Source organism: Staurois parvus, unplaced genomic scaffold (genome assembly GCF_062004578.1).
Source record: "Staurois parvus isolate SC_StPar_1 unplaced genomic scaffold, SC_StPar_1.0 ptg000221l, whole genome shotgun sequence".
Taxonomy (NCBI): domain Eukaryota; kingdom Metazoa; phylum Chordata; class Amphibia; order Anura; family Ranidae; genus Staurois; species Staurois parvus.
This window is the reverse complement of record NW_028318017.1, coordinates 2,474,858-2,502,640: the sequence shown is the minus strand read 5'-3', so window position 1 is coordinate 2,502,640 and position 27,783 is coordinate 2,474,858. Positions and strand designations below refer to the sequence as shown.

Genomic DNA, 27,783 nt, shown 5'->3' with positions numbered 1-27,783 from the left:
AACAAATGCTATCCCCTCTCCAGTCTATCCTGCACTCAGTGGCGAGACTCATCCACCTCACCAACCGCTCCACATCTGCCTCCCCCCTCTGCCAATCACTTCACTGGCTCCCGATTGCCCAACGCATTAAATTCAAATTACTAACTGTGACCTACAAAGCCATTCACAACGCCGCCCCAAACTACCTAACTGACCTGATACCTAAACACCACCCTACCCGTGCCCTCCACTCCTCAAAGGACCTCCTACTCTCCAGCTCCCTGGTCTCCTCCTCCGACTGCAGGACTTCTCCAGAACTTCCCCTATCCTCTAGAACTCCCTACCCCAATCCATCAGACTGTCACCTACCCTCCTCACCTTCAGGCGCACCCTGAAAACCCATGTCTTCAGGGAAGCCTACCCCACCCTCACCTAACAACCGATCTCCTCCACTCCATCCCCCACAGCCACTTCCTCCTGTACCACTATCCCCTCCCTCCTAGATTGTAAGCTCAAAAGAGCAGGGCCCTCGAACCCCTCGTGTATTGTATTGTTACTGTCTTGCTCATGTTCTGTCCCCCTTGCTAATGTACAGCACTGAGCAAACCCTTTGGCGCTATATAAATACTGTATAATAATTATATTGATTTCTTTGTGTGAAAGTTACAAACTATGGTATAGATAATGGAATTTACACCATTTGTTTTGCTATACAGCGCTGCACTAGTTTAACTGAGAATTGCAGTCGTGCAATAAGGTTCATAGATTAAATGGTGATCATATCCCCCCTTATGTATTATACATGGAGATCATATCCCCCCTTATGTATTATACATGGAGATCATATCCCCCTTATGTATTATACATGGAGATCATATCCCCCCTTATGTATTATACATGGAGATCATATCCCCCCTTATGTATTATACATGGAGATCATATCCCCCTTATGTATTATACATGGAGATGATATCCCCCTTATGTATTTTACATGGAGATGATATCCCCCTTATGTATTATACATGGAGATCATATCCCCCTTATGTATTATACATGGAGATCATATCCCCCCTTATGTATTATACATGGAGATCATATCCCCCCTTATGTATTATACATGGAGATCATATCCCCCCCTTATGTATTATACATGGTGATCATATCCCCCCCTTATGTATTATACATGGAGATCATATCCCCCCTTATGTATTATACATGGAGATCATATCCCCCCTTATGTATTATACACGGAGATCATATCCCCCTTATGTATTATACATGGAGATCACATCCCCCTTATGTATTATACATGGAGATCATATCCCCCTAATGTATTATACATGGAGATCATACCCCCCCTTATGTATTATACACGGAGATCATATCCCCCCTTATGTATTATACACGGAGATCATATCCCCCTTATGTATTATACATGGAGATCATATCCCCCTTATGTATTTTACATGGAGATGATATCCCCCTTATGTATTATACATGGAGATCATATCCCCCCTTATGTATTATACATGGAGATCATATCCCCCCTTATGTATTATACATGGAGATCATATCCCCCCTTATGTATTATACATGGAGATCATATCCCCCCCTTATGTATTATACATGGTGATCATATCCCCCCCTTATGTATTATACATTTAGATCACATCCCCCTTATGTATTATACATGGAGATCATATCCCCCTAATGTATTATACATGGAGATCATACCCCCCCTTATGTATTATACACGGAGATCATATCCCCCCTTATGTATTATACACGGAGATCATATCCCCCTTATGTATTATACATGGTGATCATATCCCCCTTATGTATTGTACATGGAGATCATATCCCCCCCTTATGTATTATACATGGTGATCATATCCCCCCTTATGTATTATACATGGTGATCATATCCCCCTTATGTATTATACATGGAGATCATATCCCCCTTATGTATTATACATGGAGATCATATCCCCCCTTATGTATTATACATGGAGATCATATCCCCCTTATGTATTATACATGGAGATCATATCCCCCCTTATGTATTATACATGGAGATCATATCCCCCTTATGTATTATACATGGAGATCATATCCCCCCCTTATGTATTATACATGGAGATCATATCCCCCCTTATGTATTATACATGGAGATCATATCCCCCTTATGTATTATTTATGGAGATCATATCCCCCCTTATGTATTATACATGGAGATCATATCCCCCCTTATGTATTATACATGGAGATGATATCCCCCTTATGTATTTTACATGGAGATGATATCCCCCTTATGTATTATACATGGAGATCATATCCCCCTAATGTATTATACATGGAGATCATACCCCCCCTTATGTATTATACACGGAGATCATATCCCCCCTTATGTATTATACACGGAGATCATATCCCCCTTATGTATTATACATGGAGATCATATCCCCCTTATGTATTTTACATGGAGATGATATCCCCCTTATGTATTATACATGGAGATCATATCCCCCCTTATGTATTATACATGGAGATCATATCCCCCCTTATGTATTATACATGGAGATCATATCCCCCCTTATGTATTATACATGGAGATCATATCCCCCCCTTATGTATTATACATGGTGATCATATCCCCCCCTTATGTATTATACATTTAGATCACATCCCCCTTATGTATTATACATGGAGATCATATCCCCCTAATGTATTATACATGGAGATCATACCCCCCCTTATGTATTATACACGGAGATCATATCCCCCCTTATGTATTATACACGGAGATCATATCCCCCTTATGTATTATACATGGTGATCATATCCCCCTTATGTATTATACATGGAGATCATATCCCCCCTTATGTATTATACACGGAGATCATATCCCCCTTATGTATTGTACATGGAGATCATATCCCCCCCTTATGTATTATACATGGTGATCATATCCCCCCTTATGTATTATACATGGTGATCATATCCCCCTTATGTATTATACATGGAGATCATATCCCCCTTATGTATTATACATGGAGATCATATCCCCCCTTATGTATTATACATGGAGATCATATCCCCCTTATGTATTATACATGGAGATCATATCCCCCCTTATGTATTACACATGGTGATCATATCCCCCCTTATGTATTATACATGGAGATCATATCCCCCTTATGTATTATACATGGAGATCATATCCCCCCCTTATGTATTATACATGGAGATCATATCCCCCCCTTATGTATTATACATGGTGATCATATCCCCCCTTATGTATTATACATTTAGATCACATCCCCCTTATGTATTATACATGGAGATCATATCCCCCTAATGTATTATACATGGAGATCATACCCCCCCTTATGTATTATACACGGAGATCATATCCCCCCTTATGTATTATACACGGAGATCATATCCCCCTTATGTATTATACATGGAGATCATATCCCCCTTATATATTATACATGGAGATCATATCCCCCTTATGTATTGTACATGGAGATCATATCCCCCCCTTATGTATTATACATGGTGATCATATCCCCCCTTATGTATTATACATGGTGATCATATCCCCCTTATGTATTATACATGGAGATCATATCCCCCTTATGTATTATACATGGAGATCATATCCCCCTTATGTATTATACATGGAGATCATATCCCCCCTTATGTATTATACATGGAGATCATATCCCCCTTATGTATTATACATGGAGATCATATCCCCCTTATGTATTATACATGGAGATCATATCCCCCCCTTATGTATTATACATGGAGATCATATCCCCCCTTATGTATTATACATGGAGATCATATCCCCCCTTATGTATTATACATGGTGATCATATCCCCCCTTATGTATTATACATGGAGATCATATCCCCCCCTTATGTATTATACATGGAGATCATATCCCCCTTATATATTATACATGGAGATCATATCCCCCTTATGTATTGTACATGGAGATCATATCCCCCCCTTATGTATTATACATGGTGATCATATCCCCCCTTATGTATTATACATGGAGATCATATCCCCCCTTATGTATTATACATGGAGATCATATCCCCCCCTTATGTATTATACATGGAGATCATATCCCCCCTTGTGTATTATACATGGAGATCATATCCCCCCTTAATCTCCTCTTCTCAGTAGAGAATACATTCAGTTCCCCTAATCTTTCCTCATAGCTGATCTCCTCCATGCCTCGTATCAGTTTGGTTTCCCTTCTCTGTACTTCCTCCAGTTCCCCAATGTACTTTTTGTGAATTGGAGCCCAAAACTGAACTGTATATTCCAGATGAGGTCTTACTAATGATTTGTACCCGGGGGGGGGGGGGGGGTGATATCTCTCTCTCTGGAGTCTATACCTCTCCTAATACAAGAGAGGATTTTGCTCGCTTTAGAACCCGCAGCTTTGCATTGCTGCCATTATTAAGCTTGTGATCTATTAGAACTCCCAGATCCTTCTCCACAATTGACCCCCCCAGATCCTTCTCCACCATTGACTCCCCCAGATCCTTCTCCACCATTGACCCCCCCAAGATGTACCCTCCTAGTAAGTATGATGCATATTTTTATCCCCCAAGTGCAGAACCTTACATTTATCACCATTAGCCCTCATTGGCCCCATAGTCCCCCAATTACACAGAGCATTGAGGTCGGCTTGTAAGTTGGAGACATCCTGTAAGGACGTTATTCCCCGGCACAGCTTGGTGTCATCTGCAAAGACTGAAATGGGATTTATAATCCCAGACCTTATATTTAGAGATGAGCGAATTATTCAAAAATTCGATTCGGCTGATTCGCCGAATTTCAGGAAGAAATTCGATTCGAATTTATTCGCTACGAAGTTAACTTATAAAAAGGGTTTCTAGGCTTCAGAGAGCCTTTAAATTAGTGCAGAACACTGTACCTTTAATTTAAATGCCCTTGGAGATGAGGAAGGAGAAGGAGAAGGATGAGAAGAAGGAGAAGGAGAAGGATGAGAAGAAGGAGAAGGATGAGAAGAAGGAGAAGGAGAAGGATGAGAAGAAGGAGAAGGATGAGAAGAAGGAGAAGGATGAGAAGAAGGAGAAGGAGAAGGATGAGAAGATGGAGAAGGAGAAGGATGAGAAGAAGGAGAAGGATGAGAAGAAGGAGAAGGAGAAGGATGAGAAGATGGAGAAGGAGAAGGATGAGAAGAAGGAGAAGGAGAAGGATGAGAAGAAGGAGAAGGAGAAGGATGAGAAGAAGGAGAAGGAGAAAGATGAGAAGAAGGAGAAGGATGAGAAGAAGGAGAAGGATGAGAAGAAGGAGAAGGATGAGAAGAAGGAGAAGGAGAAGGATGAGAAGAAGGAGAAGGATGAGAAGAAGGAGAAGGATGAGAAGAAGGATGAGAAGAAGGAGAAGGATGAGAAGAAGGAGAAGGATGAGAAGAAGGATGAGAAGAAGGAGAAGGATGAGAAGAAGGAGAAGGATGAGAAGAAGGAGAAGGATGAGAAGAAGGATGAGAAGAAGGAGAAGGATGAGAAGAAGGATGAGAAGAAGGAGAAGGATGAGAAGAAGGATGAGAAGAAGGAGAAGGATGAGAAGAAGGAGAAGGATGAGAAGAAGGAGAAGGATGAGAAGAAGGATGAGAAGAAGGAGAAGGATGAGAAGAAGGAGAAGGATGAGAAGAAGGAGAAGGATGAGAAGAAGGAGAAGGATGAGAAGATGGAGAAGGAGAAGGATGAGAAGAAGGAGAAGGAGAAGGATGAGAAAAAGGAGAAGGAGAAGGATGAGAAGAAGGAGAAGGATGAGAAGAAGGAGAAGGAGAAGGATGAGAAGAAGGAGAAGGATGAGAAGAAGGAGAATGAGAAGGATGAGAAGAAGGAGAAGGATGAGAAGAAGGAGAAGGATGAGAAGAAGGAGAAGGATGAGAAGAAGGATGAGAAGAAGGATGAGAAGAAGGAGAAGGATGAGAAGAAGGATGAGAAGAAGGAGAAGGATGAGAAGAAGAAGGATGAGAAGAAGGAGAAGGATGAGAAGAAGAAGAAGGATGAGAAGAAGGAGAAGGATGAGAAGAAGGAGAAGGATGAGAAGAAGAAGAAGGATGAGAAGAAGAAGAAGGATGAGAAGAAGAAGAATTCCAAGCCGGCAAAAAGTGTATCTGCAGAGCTCCTCTATTCTGCAGATACACTTAGAGGAGCTCTGCAGATACACTTTTTGCCGGCTTGGAATTCTTCTTATTTTCATCCTACTTCTTCTTCTTCATCCTCATCCTCAGAAGAAGAAGAAGAGGATGAGGATGAAGAAGAAGAAGAAGTAGGATGAAAATAAGAAGAATTCCAAGCCGGCAAAAAGTGTATCTGCAGAGCTCCGCTAAGTGTATCTGCAGAGCTCCTCTATTTCTGACAGTTCTCTGACTTTCACATTTACAGCGGTTGAAACATTGTATCTGTTTCTGAATAAAAACATCTGTATCCTAAATGGAAACAAATAGATACAATGTTTCAACCGCTGTACATGTGAAGGAACTGTCAGAGAACTGTCAGAAATAGCGGAGCTCTCTGCAGGGACACTTTTGCCGGCTGATCGGGAAAAATTCGATTCGCGCACCCGAAGTAGGCTAATATTCGGATTCGACGAATTTTTCCTGAAATTCGTATCGAATTCCACTTCGCCTGGTTCGATTCGCTCATCTCTACTTATATTGTTTATAAATGTATTAAAAAGTAAGGGTCCCAACACTGAACCTTGGGGTACCCCACTAATAACACTGAACCTTGGGGTACCCCACTAATAACACTGAACCCTGGGGTACCCCACTAATAACACTGTGCCTTGGGGTACCCCACTAATAACACTGAACCTTGAGGTACACCACTAATAACACTGAACCTTGGGGTACACCAATAACACGACTAGACAATTTAGAGTATGAATCCTTAACCACTACTGTCTGAATTCGATCTTTTAGCCAGTTTTCTATCCATTTACATTCAGATTTTTCCAACCTGTAGACTTTACCTTACACATTAGCTGTGTGTGGGGAACTGTGTCAAACGCTTTTGCAAAATCCAAGTATACCACGTCCACCCCTCTGTCCAAGTATACCACGTCCACCGCCACCCCTCTGTCCAAGTATCCCACGTCCACCGCCACCCCTCTGTCCAAGTATCCCACGTCCACCGCCACCCCTCTGTCCAAGTATCCCACGTCCACCGCCACCCCTCTGTCCAAGTATACCACGTCCACCTCCACCCCTCTGTCCAAGTATACCACGTCCACCACCACCCCTCTGTCCAAGTATACCACGTCCACCGCCACCCCTCTGTCCAAGTATCCCACGTCCACTGCCACCCCTCTGTCCAAGTATACCACGTCCACTGCCACCCCTCTGTCCAAGTATACCACATCCACCCCTCTGTCCAAGTATCCCACGTCCACTGCCACCCCTCTGTCCAAGTATACCACGTCCACTGCCACCCCTCTGTCCAAGTATACCACATCCACCCCTCTGTCCAAGTATACCACGTCCACAGCCACCCCTCTGTCCAAGTACACCACATCCACCGCCACCCCTCTGTCCAAGTACACCACATCCACAGCCACCCCTCTGTCCAAGGTTTTGCTCACCCCCTCATAAAAAGAAATCAGATTTGTGTGACAACTTCTGTCTTTCATGAATCCATGCTGTCTGTGGCTTACAATATTTGTTTCCAGCAAGAACTCCTCTATGTTGTCTTTTATTAATCTCTCCAGTATCTTCCCAACTATAGAAGTTACACTAACAGGTCTATAATTACTTGGGAAAGATTTTGACCCTTCTTTGAATAGTGGCCCCACATTGGCCTTACACCAATCCAGTGGTACTATGCCAGTCATTAAAGAGTCCCTAAAAATGAGAAACAATGGCTGTGAGATGACAGAGCTGAATTCTTTAAGGCCCCGTGGGTGTCTGCCATCCGGTCCAGGGGCTTTATTCACCTTTGTTCTGTCTAAATATTTCTGGATCATATCAATTGTGAGCCAATGTGGATCATCTGGGGGGTGTCAGTACCACCCCCATTATGGACAAGAGCCCCCCCATGCTCCTTTGTATACACAGAGCTGAAGAAGGGATTTCATACATTGTCCTTCTCTTTGTCCCCAGTCACCCCCCCTAGATGGTTCTGTAAAGGGCCTACATGCTGGGACCGGACCTTTCTACTATTCATATATTGGAGGAATGTTTTGGGGTCGTCCTGATATCTTTCTGTCGTTTGTTTTCAGTTTTTGCGCCTTTATTTCCTTTTTGCGTATTCTGTTCTATTCTTTGTAATGTGTAAACGATGATCGTGTTCCTTCATTGTTATATTTAATAAAAGCTCTTTTCTTATTATCTATCGCTTTTGTAACTTTGGCCGTAAGCCACATAGGTTGGATTTGTAGCCTTTTATACTTGTTGCCCATGGGAATATATTTTGCAGTGTGGTCACATACAGTCTTTATGAAGAACTCCCATTTCTGTGTTGTGTTCATCGATGCCAATATTCCCTCCCAGTCTAAGTCTTGGAGAGCAGATCTCACCCTTGGAAAATTAGCTCTCTTAACCTCCTTGGCGGTATTCCCGAGTGTAGCTCGGGGTAGAATTTCTATACCAAGAACGGTAACCCCGAGCTACACTCGGGCTTACCATGCAGCGTTCTCTGGGGGTCCCTGCAGCACTTACCTTGTCCTTCGCTCCCACGATGGGTCCCTTGCAGCGTCCCTGGCCATCTCCTCCGGCGGATGCCGGCATCCGGCTTCCGTGTTCCGGTCCCTGTGACGTCGGAACGTTCGGGCGGCGGAACCGGCAGGAAATTTGAAATTTTTAAAAAAATGACATTTTTGCTGTCATTGCTTTTTCCACTGCATTTCACATACATTTTGTCCCGAGTGCTTTGTCCGGCGCCCTGCCTGCATTTTGACTGTTCTTTCTGCCTGGAAACTTAGAAAAGTCCATGGAGGCCAAAAAGCGCCAAAAAGCGTCCCTTTACGTCAAAAGCGGTTTTAGAACAGCGATAGTAAATTAGAACCACTTGCAGAATTGAGTGATAATGATTTGTGGGGGAAATTCGTCATCAGACACTGAAAACGATTCTGCGATTTTGCTCAGCGATGTGCGAATTTGCCTCTGTATTTCAAATTTCAGTGTTTTTGGTTTGATTATATTATTGAATTACATTTATTATTATGATATTATTATTTTTTATTATTTATTAAATTATAATTTATGATTTCGTGTTTCAAGTTTTATCATATCCGGGATGTTTAATAGACTCTTTTTCGGACAGATTTCAGTGAGTTATTCCTAAAAATTACAGCCTACAATAAAAAACTACATATTTCCATGCAAAAAAATGGTACCGCTTTCAGCACCAAAAATCGGAAAGAATCAGACCGCCAGGGAGGTTAAAGTTGAGTGTTTTATTTTCCCGTATGTGCTCGCTGTTTACAGCTAACAATAAATGATATCATGTTATGGTCACTGCTACCCGGATGTTCTTTTATATGGACATTCGTAATAAGCTCAGCATGGTTGGAGATGACCAGGTCCAGCAGAGCATCATTCCTAGTTGTGGCCTCTATGAACTGGACCATAAAATCGTCCTGTAGTAGGTTTGTACATTTTTGCCCTTTAACTGTTCCGGCAGTACCATTACTCCAGTCACTTTCAGGGTAGTTACCATCCCCCATTATTATCACTGTCCCAGCCCTTTCCATCTGTGGGAGGAGCTGAGTCTCCAACTCCTCATTAACACTGGGAGGCCTATAACAAACTCCAATGATGACCTTTGTAGTACCGCCCCCCATGTGCAGTTCCACCCGTAATACTTCAGCCTCATCACACTCTCCATCAACTAGGTCCTCTTTCACACTCACTCTGAGATCACTTCTCACATAGAGACAGACACCACCACCTTTCCTATTTCCCCCATCTCTCCGAAAGAGAACCTAGCCAGGAATATGAATGGCCCAGTCATGTGAGGAATGAAGCCAAGATTCAGCAATACCAATTCAATCCTAGTTCTCTTCATGCACCAAACCTTCCAACTCACCTATTGTGCTGGGCACACTTCTGGCATTGGGGAACAAACACTTTCATTCACTGACACCTTGTTCATTCACCGACTCCTTGTTCATTCACCGACTCCTTGTTCACACGGATTTTGTGTATTTTTTATTTTCATACAAATAGTACCAATTCCACTGGTTGTTTGTAACATGGGAACCCTCTTATCATCTGCCATAGCCCTCCCCCCATTCCACCCACCAATAAGTACTGACCCCGGTCTGATCTGTCTACCCCCTTATAATCGAATTCTCCCTCCCCCCTCCATCCTAGTTTATATACTCCTCCAGCCTTCCCATTAACCCCTCCCCCAGCACAGCAGACCCCCTTCCATTTAGGTACAAACCATCTCTAGCATATAGGCTGCACCCCAATGAGAAGTCAGCCCAGTGCTCTATGGCAGGACTCCATTTTTATTCTTCTCCTGCCATCAATGGCCAACCTGGTCCCACACTTCATCCATGGCTTTCAAGTCATGGCAAGGTACACGTTGAGCGTTTAATATCTGGGTGTAGAGAGATCACGGGGTGGATTTGTATATCTGTTGTCACATGTTGCTGAGTTACTGATTTCTTACACATTTCCAGACAGTTGGATGTAATTCATTAATATTTGGCAGTAATTGCTGGCTTGTATTTCTCCCCATTATTGTGGATTAGATCATTGTACTGTTATCTTGTATTGTTTATTATTTATCATCACCATTTTGCACTGATTTTTTTTAATAAATATATATTTTTGATATTATTGCTTTTTATTTTGTTTTTATTTTTTTTATAACAGACCTCTAAGTGTTTGTGAAATCTCCAACCACAAAATGTACTCAGCCAATGACAGGTCAGGACTCCATTTTTATTCTTCTCCTGCCATCAATGGCCAACCCGGTCCCACACTTCATCCATGTCTTTGGGGACCTCTGATCTCCTTATCAACTGTTTCTTCCATGATGAAGATCAGCCATGGAGTATATCTGAGGTGTATATCAGGGTGTGCTTCTTCCCCACATGAGAGCTGGGATGTCCAGCAACATTCATCTAGAAGACATTTCCCGCACTCAAGGCACTAATACACCTCCAGGGTTGTGTGGGACCCCTGATGTACAGGAAGACAGGACTTCAGTGAGGAACATTTCCCTCACTCAGGACAGGGAAGTGGCTTCTCCCCCGTGTGAGATCTCTGATGTCTGTAAAGAGTGGATCTATGTGAAAAACTTTTCCCGCACTCAGGACAGGAATATGGCTTTTGCCCAGTGTGCAATCTCTGATGTGTGTGAAGATTGGATATCTGTGAAAAACATTTCCCACACTCAGGACAGGAATATGGCATTACCCCCGTGTGAGATCTTTGATGTGCGGAAAGATGGGACGTCTGTGAAAAACATTTCCCGCACTCAGGACAGGAATACGGCTTCTCCCCCGTGTGTGATCTCTGATGTCTGGAAAGATGAGACTTCCGTGAGAAACATTTCCCGCACTCAGAACAGGAATACGGCTTCTCCCTCATGTGAGATCTCTGATGTCTGTAAAGATTGGAGATCTGTGAAAAACATTTCCCGCACTCAGGACAGGAATACGGCTTCTCCCCCGTGTGAGATCTCTGATGTGAGTGAAGATGGGACTTCTCTGTAAAGCATTTCCCACACTCAGGACAGGAATATGGCATCACCCCCGTGTGAGATCTCTCATGTGTGGAAAGATTGGACTTACGTGAAAAACATTTCCCGCACTCAGAACAGGAATACGGCTTCTCCCTCATGTGAGATCTCTGATGTCTGTAAAGATTGGAGGTCTGTGAAAAACATTTCCCGCACTCAGGACAGGAATACGGCTTCTCCCCCGTGTGAGATCTCTGATGTATGTGAAGATGGGACTTCTCTGAAAAGCATTTTCCACACTCAGGACAGGAATATGGCATCACCCCCGTGTGAGATCTCTCATGTGTGGAAAGATGGGACTTCCGTGAAAACCTTTTCCCGCACTCAGAACAGGAATACGGATTCTCCTCCGTGTGAGATCTCTGATGTCCGTAAAGATTGAACTTCCTTGCAAAACATTTCCCGCACTCAGTACAAGGAAACCTCTTCTCTGTTGGAAGGCCGACCCGGTCCCGCACAGTCTGAGGTTCCTCAGGATACAAGGAATCCGATGGTCCATCTACACTGGGTGGTGCCGGATGGACATTGAAGGGAGCCGGGTTTTCTCCTGGACTATACTGTGTGATGTCCTCATCTTCTACTTTCCAGTCTGGAGACAAAGTGAGACAATCCTCGGAGGTTTTCCTCATCTCCCGGCCATGGACTAAAATACAAAGACAAAGAGGATTACTAGACAGGAGCTGATTGGTTCCCCCAAATCAGGACTCCACCTACATCAGGCAGCTTGGTCTCTGAGGAGCGCAAAATTCCCTCAAGGGAACTAGGAAATGGCTCCTCTGATCTCCTACCAGGATATTTCTTTATTCATGGACCTTAGTCAGAGAGTGAGGAAACAACCAGAACTGTCTTTTATAGGAGGGACAGTGATGAGGGGATTATAGGACGAGGGTCCCCACCCCCTCTATCACTCATCGCCATCTTCCCAACACAAGAAGTACTGCACTTTCTTATTTACTCCATGATTTAGTCATGAAGAACAGCGGGGCTGAGACCCACCAGAGGTCAGAGAGTGAGGATGGGGGAGAACAACCAAGATGAAGACTGGACTGATCCTGAGGACCACCATCATTGGGGTATTGACTCCTCCCTCATTATCACTTTCTGTTTAAGGGTCCAAAGTTGGAGGATGTTATCACATTATTATCACCATGTAAAAGTCTGTGCTCCAATCACATCATCCGATATAAAATGTCCAACTGGGAGGAAATGGGTGTAACAAAAGAGAATCCATATTATGTGTATATATAGCAGTGGGGGGAGGGGGGACAGCAGAAATTCAGGACTATGGAATGTACAACATAGAGTATATAGTGCAGGGGTCAGGAGTATGTAATGTACAACATAGAGTATATAGTGCAGGGGTCAGGAGTATATAATGTACAACAGAGTATATAGTGCAGGGGTCAGGAGTATGTAATGTACAACATAGAGTATATAGTGCAGGGGTCAGGAGTATGTAATGTACAACATAGAGTATATAGTGCAGGGGTCAGGAGTATGTAATGTACAACATAGAGTATATAGTGCAGGGGTCAGGAGTATGTAATGTACAACAGAGTATATAGTGCAGGGGTCAGGAGTATGTAATGTACAACAGAGTATATAGTGCAGGGGTCAGGAGTATGTAATGTACAACATAGAGTATATAATGCACTGATCAGGAAGATATAATGTACAACAGAGTATATAGTGCAGGGGTCAGGAGTATGTAATGTATATCAGAGTATATACTATAGGTCAGGAGCATGCAGTGTACAACATAGAACACAGGTGTCAAACACAAGGCCCGTGGGCTGAATCCGGCCCTCCAGGCCATTTCATGTGGCCCTTGCACCTCTCCTGCAGGTACCCCCTTGTCTCCAGCTTGTCTCAGCAGTCATCATCATAGAGGAGAATATAATTCCTCTGCCAAATCCTTTACCTCTCAGTGCAGCTGCAGCACCCCCTCATCTCTGCCTCCCCTGGTCAAAGCATTCAGCAGACTCTGGTAACTGACTCCACTCCTCCTCTGGTCTTCCTCCAGACCATATACCTTCTGCTTTATAGCTCTGCCCCCAAAGGGGGTGCATGGTGATGTTAGGGAGGGTGTCAGATTTTTTACATCTGATGTAATGGGGGGTGAGGTGTTCTGGACATCTAGTCTTACATGTACAACCGGCCCTTTGAGGGCAACCATAAAGTTGATACGGCCCGCGATGAAATGGAGCTTGACACCCCTGACAGTGTATATAGTGCAGGGGTCAGGGATATATAATGTACAACATAGAGTATATAGTGCAGAGGTCAGGAGTATGTAATGTACAACATAGAGTATATAGTGCAGGGGTCAGGAGTATGTAATGTACAACAGAGTATATAGTGCAGGGGTCAGGAGTATGTAATGTACAACATAGAGTATATAGTGCAGAGGTCAGGAGTATGTAATGTACAACATAGAGTATATAGTGCAGGGGTCAGGAGTATGTAATGTACAACAGAGTATATAGTGCAGGGGTCAGGAGTATGTAATGTACAATATAGAGTATATAGTGCAGGGGTCAGGAGTATGTAATGTACAACATACAGTATATAGTGCAGGGGTCAGGAGTATGTAATGTACAACATAGAGTATATAGTGCAGGGGTCAGGAGTATGTAATGTACAACATAGAGTATATAGTGCAGAGGTCAGGAGTATGTAATGTACAACATACAGTGTATAGTGCAGGGGTCAGGAGTATGTAATGTACAACACAGAGTATATATTGCAGGGGTCAGGAGTATGTAATGTACAACATAGAGTATATAGTGCAGGGGTCAGGAGTATGTAATGTACAATATAATATATACAGTGTAAGGGTCAGGACTCATAATATTAGTATTCAGCAAATAGTGATGGCCTAGATGTCCACATGAGACAAGCTGCAGAGGTCCCACACTGCTGCCTCCCATCTCCTGAGACTGAATCCATTGTTTCTATGTGTTTATCAGATGATGGGGGATCTAGATGGATCCTCCGTACTGCTCTCTCCTTTACAATAAAGTCTCCTCTTACCCGGTGATGTGAGGGGCGGCTGATTGTCCATCATGACGTCCTTGTAGAGATCCTTGTGTCCTTCTAAATACTCCCACTCCTCCATGGAGAAATAGACAGTGACATCCTGACACCTTATAGGAACCTGACACACACAATGATACAGTCACCATCCAGACACATCCCTTGTCTGTTACTGGAGAATGTCCCAGAATTCCCGGCACCGCTCACCTCTCCTGTCAGCAGCTCCATCATCTTCTCTGTGACTTCTAGAATCTTCTGTGTCTTCTGTCTTGTAGGTATCAGGGATAGAGGTGGAGGGATGGTGATGGGATTCTGGATTCTCGAGGATCTTGTGGTCATACGATGAGGTCTCCTTCTGGTGTCATTGTCGGTAGATTTCTTCATGACTCCTGTACAGTTCTGTGTGATACAAAGAGGTCTTACCTGTCCATAATGGACAACAAGAGGAAGTACTTGGCATAGCAGAGTCCAAGGTTTGGTGAAAGGATTGGTGCAAAGCAGAAGGTTTTGGTTCTGTTAGTCGTGATGCCATCAGGTGGTCTGACATTGAGCTGTACAATAGAGATGGTCTGCATCCCTCACACAAGGGCGCTCAGCTCCTTACTATGGAATTTAGAAGGTTTTTGGACATGCATTTAAACTGAGAAATGGGGGCAGAGATGTCATTGTTGAGGATCATTTCTGTCCCCAGCAGGCTGAAACAAATGTGAGGTTGGTGTTGCTCAGGACGGGGCTGATGGGGTCACTTCAGTTACAGTTTCGGGTGGTAAACATAAAGCAGTAGATGGCAGTGCTTGTCATGTCATTGCACTAATGCTCCGAGTTTAGGCAACAAGCTTTGTGAGCTGACAGCTCTTATGTCTAGGGACCACTTGGACCTTGTTGTAATTACAGAGACGTGGTTCAAGGATTCAGATGACTGGGAAGTAACTATACCAGGGTATACACTATACAGGAAAGACAGAGTAGGGGGGAGGGGAGGTGGAGTTGTCATATATGTCAGAAATAGCATAAGGAGAACATTAATTCAAACAACAAATTAAATACTGGAAACCCTCTGGGTCTGCCTTCCAACCAGAGAGGGATCTCCCCTTAGAACTGGTGTCATATACAGACCCCCAGGACAGGCTGAAGATTAGAATGACTTCTTGATTGATGAGATAACTCAAATGGCAATGAAGGGGAAGGTTTTCATTATGGGTGACGTCACCACGCCTGACATTAACTGGAATTCTCAAACTGCTATTACAAGCAGGATGTAATGGAAGCACTGAATGGGGCTTCTCTAAAACGTCCAACCCAAGGCGATCATATTCTAGAGCTAGTACTGACAAATGGGGATCAACTGTCTAATGTTGAGGTGGGAGAAAATGTGGGTTCTAGTGATCACCGATGTCTTTGGTTTGATATTAAAATAAGAACTGAAAAATCATGTAGAAAAACAAAAGATTTAGATTCCAAAAAGACAAATTTTGGTGAAATGGGTGAAATGAGTTGAAAGGTTGGAGTAAAAGGACCGGAGTAAGTTATCAGTGGGCACTGATAGAGTCTACCATCCTGGAGGCAACCAGATTATGTCAGGCAAGTTAGTAAGAATAAACAGAAGAGAAAACCAATATGGTTCACTAAAGAGAGAAGTAGGATAGTAAAGGAAAAGAAATCATCATATAGGAGATTCAAGGAAACAGGAGGTGGAGCTGATAGAGAAGAGTATAAAAATAGACAAAAGGAGGCCAAACACATTATCAGCGCTGCCAAAGCACAGAAAGAGGAGGAAATTGCTAAATCTATGAAGAAAGGAGATAAAACATTTTTGAGGTACATTGGTGATAGAAATAGAAAATACGATGGGATCACTAAAATGAAAACTGGGCACAACACTTATGTTAAGGGAGACCTGGATGTAGCAAACCACTTAAACAATGCGTCTTCTCAGAAATAAATTATACTAACAATAATAAGTTGGGAAATCATATTGGTTCCAGTAATGATGGATCACTTTTAGGATTTCCAGAGACAGAGGTAGCAGAGGAACTGGCTCAGTTAAAGATTAATAAAGCAATGGGCCGTGATTCCCAATCACTCATTCCCTGACCTGGCCACTACTGCATACAATGACTCACTGTCAGCTGCCCTTGACTCCCTGGCACCCCTAACCACACGTAGCATTATATCCCGACTGCTTCAACCCTGGAAAAACAACCACACAAAATGCCTCAAACGACGCAGTCACACGCTGGAGCGCTTATGGCGCAAAACCAGATCCCCTCGTGCGTTCTCCCTCTATAAAGCCGCCTACCTCACCTACACCACCTCCCTCCATGCCGCCAAGCAAGCCTATTTCATAACCCTTATCAACACCCTCTCCACCTGTCCTCGTCGGCTCTTCTCCACTTTCAAATCCCTGCTCTCTCCCCCTCCACCCAGCACCTCACTCATCGCCCACAAGATTGCCACTCACTTCCAAAACAAGATTGACGCAATCTGTAAGGACATTGTAAACTCACAATCCACCTCTCCACCCAGCCTCCCGCCCTCCTCCAACCCCTCAACCGCCCCCTCCCCTGACCTCATAGCACTACCCCCCACTATACTTAATGCCCTGCACATCATCACCTCCCCAACACTCCACTCCTTCAGCCCAACTACCCCCGAGGAGGTCTCTAAGGTCTTCACTGAAGCCCCCCTCACCACCTGCCCCCTGGACCCTATCCCCTCACAGCTCCTCCAGTCACCCCCCCTCCATCATTCGCTCCCTCACCCACATCTTAAATCTCTCCCTCTCCACCGGCACCTTCCCCTCCCCTCTAAAGCATGCACACATCACCCCCATACTCAAAAAACCCTCCCTTGACCCCACCAACCTTAACAACCTTAGACCCATCTCCTTGTTGCCCTTCACTTCCAAGCTCCTTGAGCGCCTGGCCTACAATCGCCTAAGCGCCCACCTCACTGATAACAACCTCCTTGACCCCCTACAGTCTGGCTTCCGTCCCCTACACTCCACCAAATCCGCCCTACTTAAAATCACCAATGACCTGCTAACCGCCAAAGCCAATAGCCACTATTCTATCCTCCTGCTCCTCGATCTCTCCGTGGCCTTCGACACTGTTGACCACCCCCTCCTCCTTGCCAAACTGCACTCCCTTGGCATCCAGGACGCTGCTCTCTGTTGGTTCTCCTCCTACCTTTCCCAACGCTCCTTCAGCGTCACCTACAACACTGCCACCTCCCCCTCTGTGTCCTCGGGCCCCTCCTCTTCTCCATCTATACCTCCTCCCTTGGCAAACTTATTCACTCCCAATTACCACCTCTATGCCGACGACACCCAAATTTACCTCTCCACCCCCCACCTCACCCCCTCACTCTCTGCCCGCATCACCCACCTCCTAAACAACATATCAGACTGGATGTCGCTCCATTTCCTCAAACTTAACCTATCCAAAACCGAGCTCCTGGTCTTCCCCCCACCCCGTGCCCCCCCCATCCTCTCCATCACTACTAACAACGCCACCATCTCTTCCACCCCACACGCCAAAGTCCTGGGTGTCACCCTGGACTCCCACCTCTCCTTCCCACCCCACATCCAACTGCTATCTAGATCTTGCAGGCTCCACCTCCGCAACATCTCCAAGATACGCGCATTCCTCACCCCAGACACCACCAAACAACTCGTACACTCCCTCATCATCTCACGCCTGGACTATTGTAATTCCCTTCTCACTGGCCTACCCAAACGAGCGCTATCCCCACTCCAGTCGATCCTAAACTCAGCGGCTAGACTCATCCACCTCACCAACCGCTCCACATCTGCCTCCCCCCTCTGCCAATCCCTTCATTGGCTCCCGATTGCCCAACGCATCAAATTCAAACTGCTCTGACCTACAAAGCCATTCACAATGCCGCCCCAAACTACCTAACTGGCCTGATACCCAAATACTACCCTACCCGTGCCCTCCGCTCCTCACGGGACCTCCTACTCTCTAGCTTCCTGGTCTCCTCCTCACACGCCCAATTGCAGGACTTCTCCAGGACTTCCCCCATCCTCTGGAACTCCCAACCCCCATCCATCAGACTGTCACCTACCCTCCTCACCTTCAGGCGCACCCTGAAAACCCTCCTCTTCAGAGAAGCCTACCCCAACCTTACCTAACACCTGACCTCATCTAACTACTAACCTCCTCCACTCCTCCCACCACTCCATCCCCCACAGCCATCTCCTCCTGTACCACCTTCCCCTCCCTCCTAGATTGTAAGCTCGAAAGAGCAGGGCCCTCGATCCCCTCATGTTTTGCATTATTACTGTCTTGTCTCATGTTATGTCCCCCTTGCTACTGTACAGAGCTGAGCATACCCTTTGGCGCTATATAAATACTGTATAATAATAATAATATCCTCAAAAGCTAAGTCCATCCTTCTAGCTATTTGGGAAAATGCTGCTTCCAGCCTGGGATTTTTAATCCACAAAGCAGACAGATCTTCATCGAACGGAAATCTGCATTTGAGGGATTTAGCGAAAAAGGGCTTTCTTTCAGGATCCTGCAACTCCTTTTTTATTGTATCCACTAATACCTCGTGGATGGGAAAAACCCTCCACTTTTGTTCTTCCATGCCCTGATACATCTGGTCATGCAGTGAAAGGGTGTTTTATCCTCTTTAATATCCAGCGTGGCATAAATAGCCCCCAACAAATCGTCTACCTCCTCCAGGGACAATTTGTATCTAAAGGGGCCTCTGGGATTGTCTGAGGGGCCCTGCCCTTCTGAATTCTCTTTGGACTGGGATCCCAGGGATGGCTCGCCCTCCGCAGCCTTATGGACTTCCATTTCTCGACTAGTTGAAGGAAGCACCTGCTGCGGGGGACAGGGCGTGGCCTGGGGTAACTCTAAATTCTTGACTAGCATTTTGAAGGAGTCAAGGTATTAGTCAGTTGGCTTATTGGTTCCTTCTCCAATTCTCAATCAGAAATTCATGTCCCTGAGGAAGTCACATGATTCGCGATGTAACGTGAAGGAAGTGTAGTGACGCCATTTCTGGTCAGACGGCGGCCGCCATCTTGGTACACCTGTTCCTGTGTATGTTATTACCAATGCTTGTATGGGTCTGCTGGCCTGATTTTGAATATTCTATACCCGGTTTTTATACATTAAACATGAAGTATTACACTATGAGATGTCCTTTGAGGTTTTTTTGAACACGGATTTCTGATGAGGAATTGGAGAAGGAGCCAGTAAAGTACTTACAGAGGAGAGCTGGTTGGATTTTGGGTTGATATTAAAGCACATTTTACATATATTCCGAGATCAAAATGGGAGGGGAGCGTGCACGCTCGCTGGTGGAGGATTCTTCCAAGTCATATGTGGAATATCTGCTGATTTGAAGACTTTTCTGCATTACAGATCTTGATTTTTCCTGCATTTACGGACATTTATTCACTGACTGTCACTGTGTTGAGGGCCCAGCCGGGTGTTTAATGGAATATTATTATCTTTATATTTTGTGTGCTTTGTTATATATATTATTATTTATGCCTTGATATATATTACTCAGACTATCTATTTGCACATTTGTTGAAGTTGCACTCATTGGTTTGTTCACATTTGGTGTTGCCTAGCAGGACATCCATTGTTTTTGGATCTTTTCCTTCCCTTGTGTTTGGTGATTCTCTAGGTATGCACTTCTATCACCTTAGTTAGGGGCTCTGTCAGGTGTTTACTTTATGGTTAGCTTTAGTGAGTAGCGCAGCACTATTTATCTCTCCATTTATTTTGTAGTGTTGTGGGAATGCAGTTTGGTGTTTGCAGACACTCTTAGTTCATCATATTAGGTTTGGCAGCACAAGAGGATTTGTTCTTTATTTAACCCCTTCATTACACTCACCTCTCCAGTCAGCAGGCTGAGGATCTCCAGGGTGAGCTTCAATATCGTCTCATTCCGGGGAAATTCCTTCCTTACAATCTTCCTGAAAGTCTGCTGATTGTCCATCATGACGTCCTTGTAGAGGTCCTTGTGTCCTTCTAAATACTCCCACTCCTCCATGGAGAAATAGACAGTGACACCCTGACACCTTATAGGAACCTGACACACACAATGATACAGTCACCATCCAGACACATCCCTTGTCTGTTACTGGAGAATGTCCCAGAATTCCCGGCACCGCTCACCTCTCCTGTCAGCAGCTCCATCATCTTCTTGGTGACTTCTAGAATCTTCTGCATGTTGTGTCTCTCAGGGTTTAGGGAGTCACATGGAGGCACTGTGATGGTCATATGATCACCTGACTTCAGAAGAGGAAATCTCTGTATTGAGGAACCAAAAGGAATATCATGTTAGACTCCCAGAATCCTCCTCACCTCTCCGGTCAGGTTTGTGTTTTATTAATAGAGATAAAAGTGATGTCATGTGACCTCCCAGAATCCTCCTCACCTCTCCGGTCAGGTCTGTGTTTTATTAATAGAGATAAAAGTGATGTCATGTGACCTCCCAGAATCCTCCTCACCTCTCCGGTCAGGTCTGTGTTTTATTAATAGAGATGAGAGTGATGTCATGTGACCTCCCAGAATCCTCCTCACCTCTCCGATCAGGTCTGTTTTATTAACAGAGATAAGAGCGATGTCATGTGACCTCCCAGAATCCTCCTCACCTCTCTGGTCAGATCTTTTTTATTAATAGAGATAAGAGTGATGTCATGTGACCTCCCAGAATCCTCCTCACCTCTCCGGTCAGCAGGTAGATGATCTCCAGGGTGAGGTTTAGTATCTTCTCAGTCATGTGACTCTGGTCCTCCTCCATCCTCATTGGTGCCATCATGTGATCTATACAGGTCTCCTTGTAGACGGATAACTTTGGGAAATTAAAGTAAGAATGATTTGGATGGTATTGGTCACACAATAATAGGATGTGGATGTGAGGGGGGAATAGGAGGGTTGCTGGACATTTAAGGACTACTCTCCCCAAGGGAAGATATTTAATCTGAACTGTTTAGTATTTGCTATATCTTGGAGGTCCTGGCACTATCTTGACCTGCCAGATCAGAAATCCTCTTTTCTCTGTTAGGTTTTTTGGTCTCTGAACTGGTTTTGATGAGTTTTAGATCTGCAGACAAGGAATGATAAATACGATCCTTCCTATGACTTGTTTGCTCTGAGGCAGTGCTGTGAGGTCAATGTCGGCTCATCATGATGTCCAGGAAGAGGAACTTGCTGACTTTTGGCCAGAGTTGCTGACTTTAATAGCTAGAACTCTGAATGCAAGGCTCCAATCTCCGGCAGCCTGCTGACTGACAGGAGTGATGTCACTGTCACTCTTTGCAATAAGAGAAGGAATTGGATTGGATAGCAGGAGGATGCTACTGGTGTAGTAGAGAGCTGTGGGGGAGGAGTCTGTTCTCTTCCATCCAATGACAGCTCATCATGGGTAGGAGGAGAACAACATAATGGAGGGGTTAGTTCTCTTCATTGCCAAGTATACTGTGATATCCAGGACATTGTACAGAGTGGTGGTGGGTTCCTGGGGCTCTGAATTCCAGCACCGGGCACTGCCAGAGCCTGTGTCATGGGAAGATATTGGAGTGTCTCCTGAAGATGTATAGCACTGACCCCTGACTACCTGTTAGTCAATAATGCACCAACAGACCTCCTCTAAGAACAAGTGCCCACCAAGGGGGAAAGTACTGCCCTCCTTCATTCCACTTGGTATACTGGAAAATAATATATGACCAGTGAGATGGTCAGAAGGTGAAGGTTGTCTTCCTTTCCTGGTAGGTCAGTAAGGAGGTCTGGAAAGTAAATGCAGGTGGGAGAGTAATCATAGACTAAGAGCCCCCCTCCCTACCTCAGAGTCCCCCTGAGCCTGACAACCTTTTCTTCCCTAAGAGCCCTGCTCCCCACCAACCCTATCCACCCAGATGCCTTCAGCTACTCTACCCCCTCAAAGCCCTTGAGCTCCACTACCCCTTAGGGGACCTAAAGTCCCTCATCCTCAGTAACCCCTGAGAGACCCCTCAGCTCCTCTTCTTCCCTCAGACCCCTCAGTATTTCCCTCCCTCTGACACCAATGATGGAACATATTCTTCATGGCCGGCTGGGGAATGTTTCCTTCCTCCTGAGCAGCAATGTAAGGGGCTCTATGCTCCATACTCCTGACCCCGGCACTCCATCATTGTGTTGGCTGCATAGTGTAATGATTGCCCATTGGCTGCCTGTGTAGTGTCATCATTGCCCTTTGTAGGCCATGTATGGTCAGGATGGTCCTTGTCTTGTCTATTTATTGTCAGTGCTGTTTGTTTAGAGGACCATATTACTAGAATTTATCTCCACAATGAGGAGAATGTTCCGGCCCCGGAAGTGGGGGAATGTTCTGCCCCTGAAGGGGTTCATCTGGGTTCCCACACTATATATGTGTGTATCATCATCTGCTGGAGATAAAAGACGTCACAGTGACTATGGAGGAAGAGGACGGACGTGACTATGGAGGAAGAGGACGGACGTGACTGTGGAGGAAGAGGACGGACGTGACTGTGGAGGAAGAGGAGGGACGTGACTGTGGAGGAAGAGGAGGGACGTGACTGTGGAGGAAGAGGACGGACGTGACTGTGGAGGAAGAGGACGGACGTGACTGTGGAGGAAGAGGACGGACGTGACTGTGGAGGAAGAGGACGGACGTGACTGTGGAGGAAGAGGACGGACGTGACTGTGGAGGAAGAGGACGGACGTGACTGTGGAGGAAGAGGACGGACGTGACTGTGGAGGAAGAGGACGGACGTGACTGTGGAGGAAGAGGACGGACGTGACTGTGGAGGAAGAGGACGGACGTGACTGTGGAGGAAGAGGACGGACGTGACGGTGGAGGGAGAGGACGGACGTGACGGTGGAGGGAGAGGACGGACGTGACGGTGGAGGGAGAGGACGGACGTGACTGTGGAGGGAGAGGACGGACGTGACTGTGGAGGAAGAGGACGGACGTGACTGTGGAGGAAGAGGACGGACGTGACTGTGGAGGAAGAGGATGGACGTGACTGTGGAGGGAGAGGACGGACGTGACTGTGGAGGGAGAGGACGGACGTGACTGTGGAGGGAGAGGACGGACGTGACTGTGGAGGGAGAGGACGGACGTGACGGTGGAGGGAGAGGACGGACGTGACGGTGGAGGGAGAGGACGGACGTGACTGTGGAGGGAGAGGACGGACGTGACTGTGGAGGGAGAGGACGGACGTGACTCTGGAGGAAGAGGACGGACGTGACTGTGGAGGAAGAGGATGGACGGACGTGACTGTGGAGGAAGAGGACGGACGGACGTGACTGTGGAGGAAGAGGACGGACGTGACTGTGGAGGAAGAGGACGGACGTGACTATGGAGGAAGAGGACGGACGTGATTATAGAGGAAGAGCAGAGACGTGACTGTGGAGGAAGAGGACGGACGTGACTGTGGAGGAAGAGGACGGACGTGACGGTGGAGGGAGAGGACGGACGTGACTCTGGAGGAAGAGGACGGACGTGACTCTGGAGGAAGAGGACGGACGTGACTCTGGAGGAAGAGGACGGACGTGACTCTGGAGGAAGAGGACGGACGTGACTCTGGAGGAAGAGGACGGACGTGACTCTGGAGGAAGAGGACGGACGTGACTCTGGAGGAAGAGGACGGACGTGACTCTGGAGGAAGAGGACGGACGTGACTCTGGAGGAAGAGGACGGACGTGACTCTGGAGGAAGAGGACGGACGTGACTCTGGAGGAAGAGGACGGACGTGACTCTGGAGGAAGAGGACGGACGTGACTCTGGAGGAAGAGGACGGACGTGACTCTGGAGGAAGAGGACGGACGTGACTCTGGAGGAAGAGGACGGACGTGACTGTGGAGGAAGAGGACGGACGTGACTGTGGAGGAAGAGGACGGACGTGACTGTGGAGGAAGAGGACGGACGTGACTGTGGAGGAAGAGGACGGACGTGACTGTGGAGGAAGAGGACGGACGTGACTGTGGAGGAAGAGGACGGACGTGACTGTGGAGGAAGAGGACGGACGTGACTGTGGAGGAAGAGGACGGACGTGACTGTGGAGGAAGAGGACGGACGTGACTGTGGAGGAAGAGGAGAGACGTGACTGTGGAGGGAGAGGACGGACGTGACTCTGGAGGAAGAGGACGGACGTGACTGTGGAGGAAGAGGATGGACGGACGTGACTGTGGAGGAAGAGGACGGACGGACGTGACTGTGGAGGAAGAGGACGGACGTGACTGTGGAGGAAGAGGACGGACGTGACTGTGGAGGAAGAGGATGGACGTGACTATGGAGGAAGAGGACGGACGTGATTATAGAGGAAGAGCAGAGACGTGACTATGGAGGAAGAGGACAGACGTGACTGTGGAGGAAGAGGACGGATGTGACTGTGGAGGAAGAGGACGGATGTGACTGTGGAGGAAGAGGACGGATGTGACTGTGGAGGGAGAGGACGGACGTGACTGTGGAGGGAGAGGACGGACGTGACTGTGGAGGAAGAGGACGGACGTGACTGTGGAAGAAGAGGACGGACGTGACTGTGGAAGAAGAGGACGGACGTGACGGTGGAGGGAGAGGACGGACGTGACGGTGGAGGGAGAGGACGGACGTGACTGTGGAGGGAGAGGACGGACGTGACTGTGGAGGAAGAGGACGGACGTGACTGTGGAGGGAGAGGACGGACGTGACTGTGGAGGGAGAGGACGGACTTGAGAGTGGAGGGAGAGGACGGACGTGACGGTGGAGGGAGAGGACGGACGTGACTGTGGAGGGAGAGGACGGACGTGACTGTGGAGGGAGAGGACGGACGTGACTGTGGAGGGAGAGGACGGACATGACTCTGGAGGAAGAGGACGGACGTGACTGTGGAGGAAGAGGATGGACGGACGTGACTGTGGAGGAAGAGGACGGACGGACGTGACTGTGGAGGAAGAGGACGGACGTGACTGTGGAGGAAGAGGACGGACGTGACTATGGAGGAAGAGGACGGACGTGATTATAGAGGAAGAGCAGAGACGTGACTATGGAGGAAGAGGACGGATGTGACTGTGGAGGAAGAGGACGGATGTGACTGTGGAGGGAGAGGACGGACGTGACTATGGAGGAAGAGGACGGATGTGACTGTGGAGGGAGAGGAATGTTTTCTTCCTCCTGAGCAGCAATGTAAGGGGCTCTATGCTCCATACTCCTGACCCCGGCACTCCATCATTGTGTTGGCTGCATAGTGTAATGATTGCCCATTGGCTGCCTGTGTAGTGTCATCATTGCCCTTTGTAGGCCATGTATGGTCAGGATGGTCCTTGTCTTCTCTATTTATTGTCAGTGCTGTTTGTTTAGAGGACCATATTACTAGAATTTATCTCCACAATGAGGAGAATGTTCCGGCCCCGGAAGTGGGGGAATGTTCTGCCCCTGAAGGGGTTAATCTGGGTTCCCACACTATATATGTGTGTATCATCATCTGCTAGAGATAAAAGACGTCACAGTGACTATGAAGGAAGAGGACGGACATGACTATGGAGGAAGAGGACAGACGTGACTCTGGAGGAAGAGGACGGACATGACTATGGAGGAAGAGGACAGACGTGACTGTGGAGGGAGAGGACGGACGTGACTGTGGAGGGAGAGGACGGACGTGACTGTGGAGGAAGAGGACGGACGTGACTGTGGAGGAAGAGGACGGACGTGACTGTGGAGGAAGAGGACGGACGTGACTGTGGAGGAAGAGGACGGACGTGACTGTGGAGGAAGAGGACGGACGTGACTGTGGAGGAAGAGGACGGACGTGACTGTGGAGGAAGAGGACGGACGTGACTGTGGAGGAAGAGGACGGACGTGACTGTGGAGGAAGAGGACGGACGTGACTGTGGAGGAAGAGGTCGGACGTGACTGTGGAGGAAGAGGACGGACGTGACTGTGGAGGGAGAGGACGGACGTGACTGTGGAGGGAGAGGACGGACGTGACTCTGGAGGGAGAGGACGGACGTGACTCTGGAGGGAGAGGACGGACGTGACTGTGGAGGGAGAGGACGGACGTGACTGTGGAGGGAGAGGACGGACGTGACTGTGGAGGGAGAGGACGGACGTGACTGTGGAGGGAGAGGACGGACGTGACTGTGGAGGGAGAGGACGGACGTGACTGTGGAGGGAGAGGACGGACGTGACTGTGGAGGAAGAGGACAGACATGACGGGGGGTTACTGGGTGTAAATAGAAAATAACATTACCTTCTCTGCTGCCACTTCCAGCAACGTCTCCTCTCTAGTTCCTGCCTGTACCTGACATCACTTCCTGTCTGTATTCCATAGAGACATCCTGTCTGGGGAAAAATGAGATCACCATCTTGTGGAGTTCAGAGGAACTGCAGCCCAGAGAATTGTCCCCTAATAACCATTCCTGTATTGTATCTACCTTACAGGGATACCAGGAAAGTTCAAAAAGAACTAAAAAAAGGAAGAAAAAATAAACCTAACTCTTATGCAACCAGCTGTTTAAAAAATATATTTTACTACAGATAGAAAAGTCTTAAAGACACAGAACACAAGATAAAAACAAAATAATATATAAACTGGGCCATCCACTTCATCCATAAAGACATTGTGATTGAAGATCTTCTAGATCACATAGAAGGAGGACTCATCCATGATTTCATACATTTGTTTGGAAGGATAGAACAATCCTCAGAAGGGAACATGTAGGATGACAGGAAAGGCTCCTGACTGGTGAGATCCTCCAAACATAATGATGACATCCATGAACTGGAGCGAGCTCGTTGGGGTGATAAAGCCAATCTGGAAACACTGTGTAGACGTTCTCCAAGAACTCAGCACACTCCAGGTGTGGAGAAAGTCTCCAGGTGGGTTTAGCCTGTCATTTATCATAGGTAGAAATGTCCACACATGGACTTCCACAGGGACCCCCGAGACTACATATAGAACCTGTACAGTGTCCCCTGTAACTAACTGCTTCCCACCAGACCTATAGCAGAATGACAGCTGAGCGGGATCTCTCCCATC

General features: G+C 46.5%; 2 protein-coding genes across 2 annotated transcripts in view; both read right to left on the bottom strand.

The window, feature by feature from the left end:
• LOC149460770 (uncharacterized) overlaps positions 1 to 27,783 on the bottom strand; it is a 93,077-nt gene that overhangs the window by 38,882 nt on the left and 26,412 nt on the right. Inside the window, 1 exon segment of the mRNA XM_089679238.1 lies at positions 11,241 to 12,431. Within this exon segment, the coding sequence (XP_089535364.1) occupies positions 11,241 to 12,431 (1,191 nt within the window).
• Positions 14,642 to 21,069, bottom strand: LOC149460771 (oocyte zinc finger protein XlCOF7.2-like). Its single transcript, XM_089679323.1, has 2 exons — positions 20,939 to 21,069; positions 14,642 to 14,895 (listed from the first exon to the last, which is right to left on the bottom strand). The coding sequence occupies exons 1-2, from the start codon at positions 21,041 to 21,043 to the stop codon at positions 14,704 to 14,706; spliced, it is 297 nt and encodes a 98-aa protein (XP_089535449.1). The 5' UTR covers positions 21,044 to 21,069; the 3' UTR covers positions 14,642 to 14,703.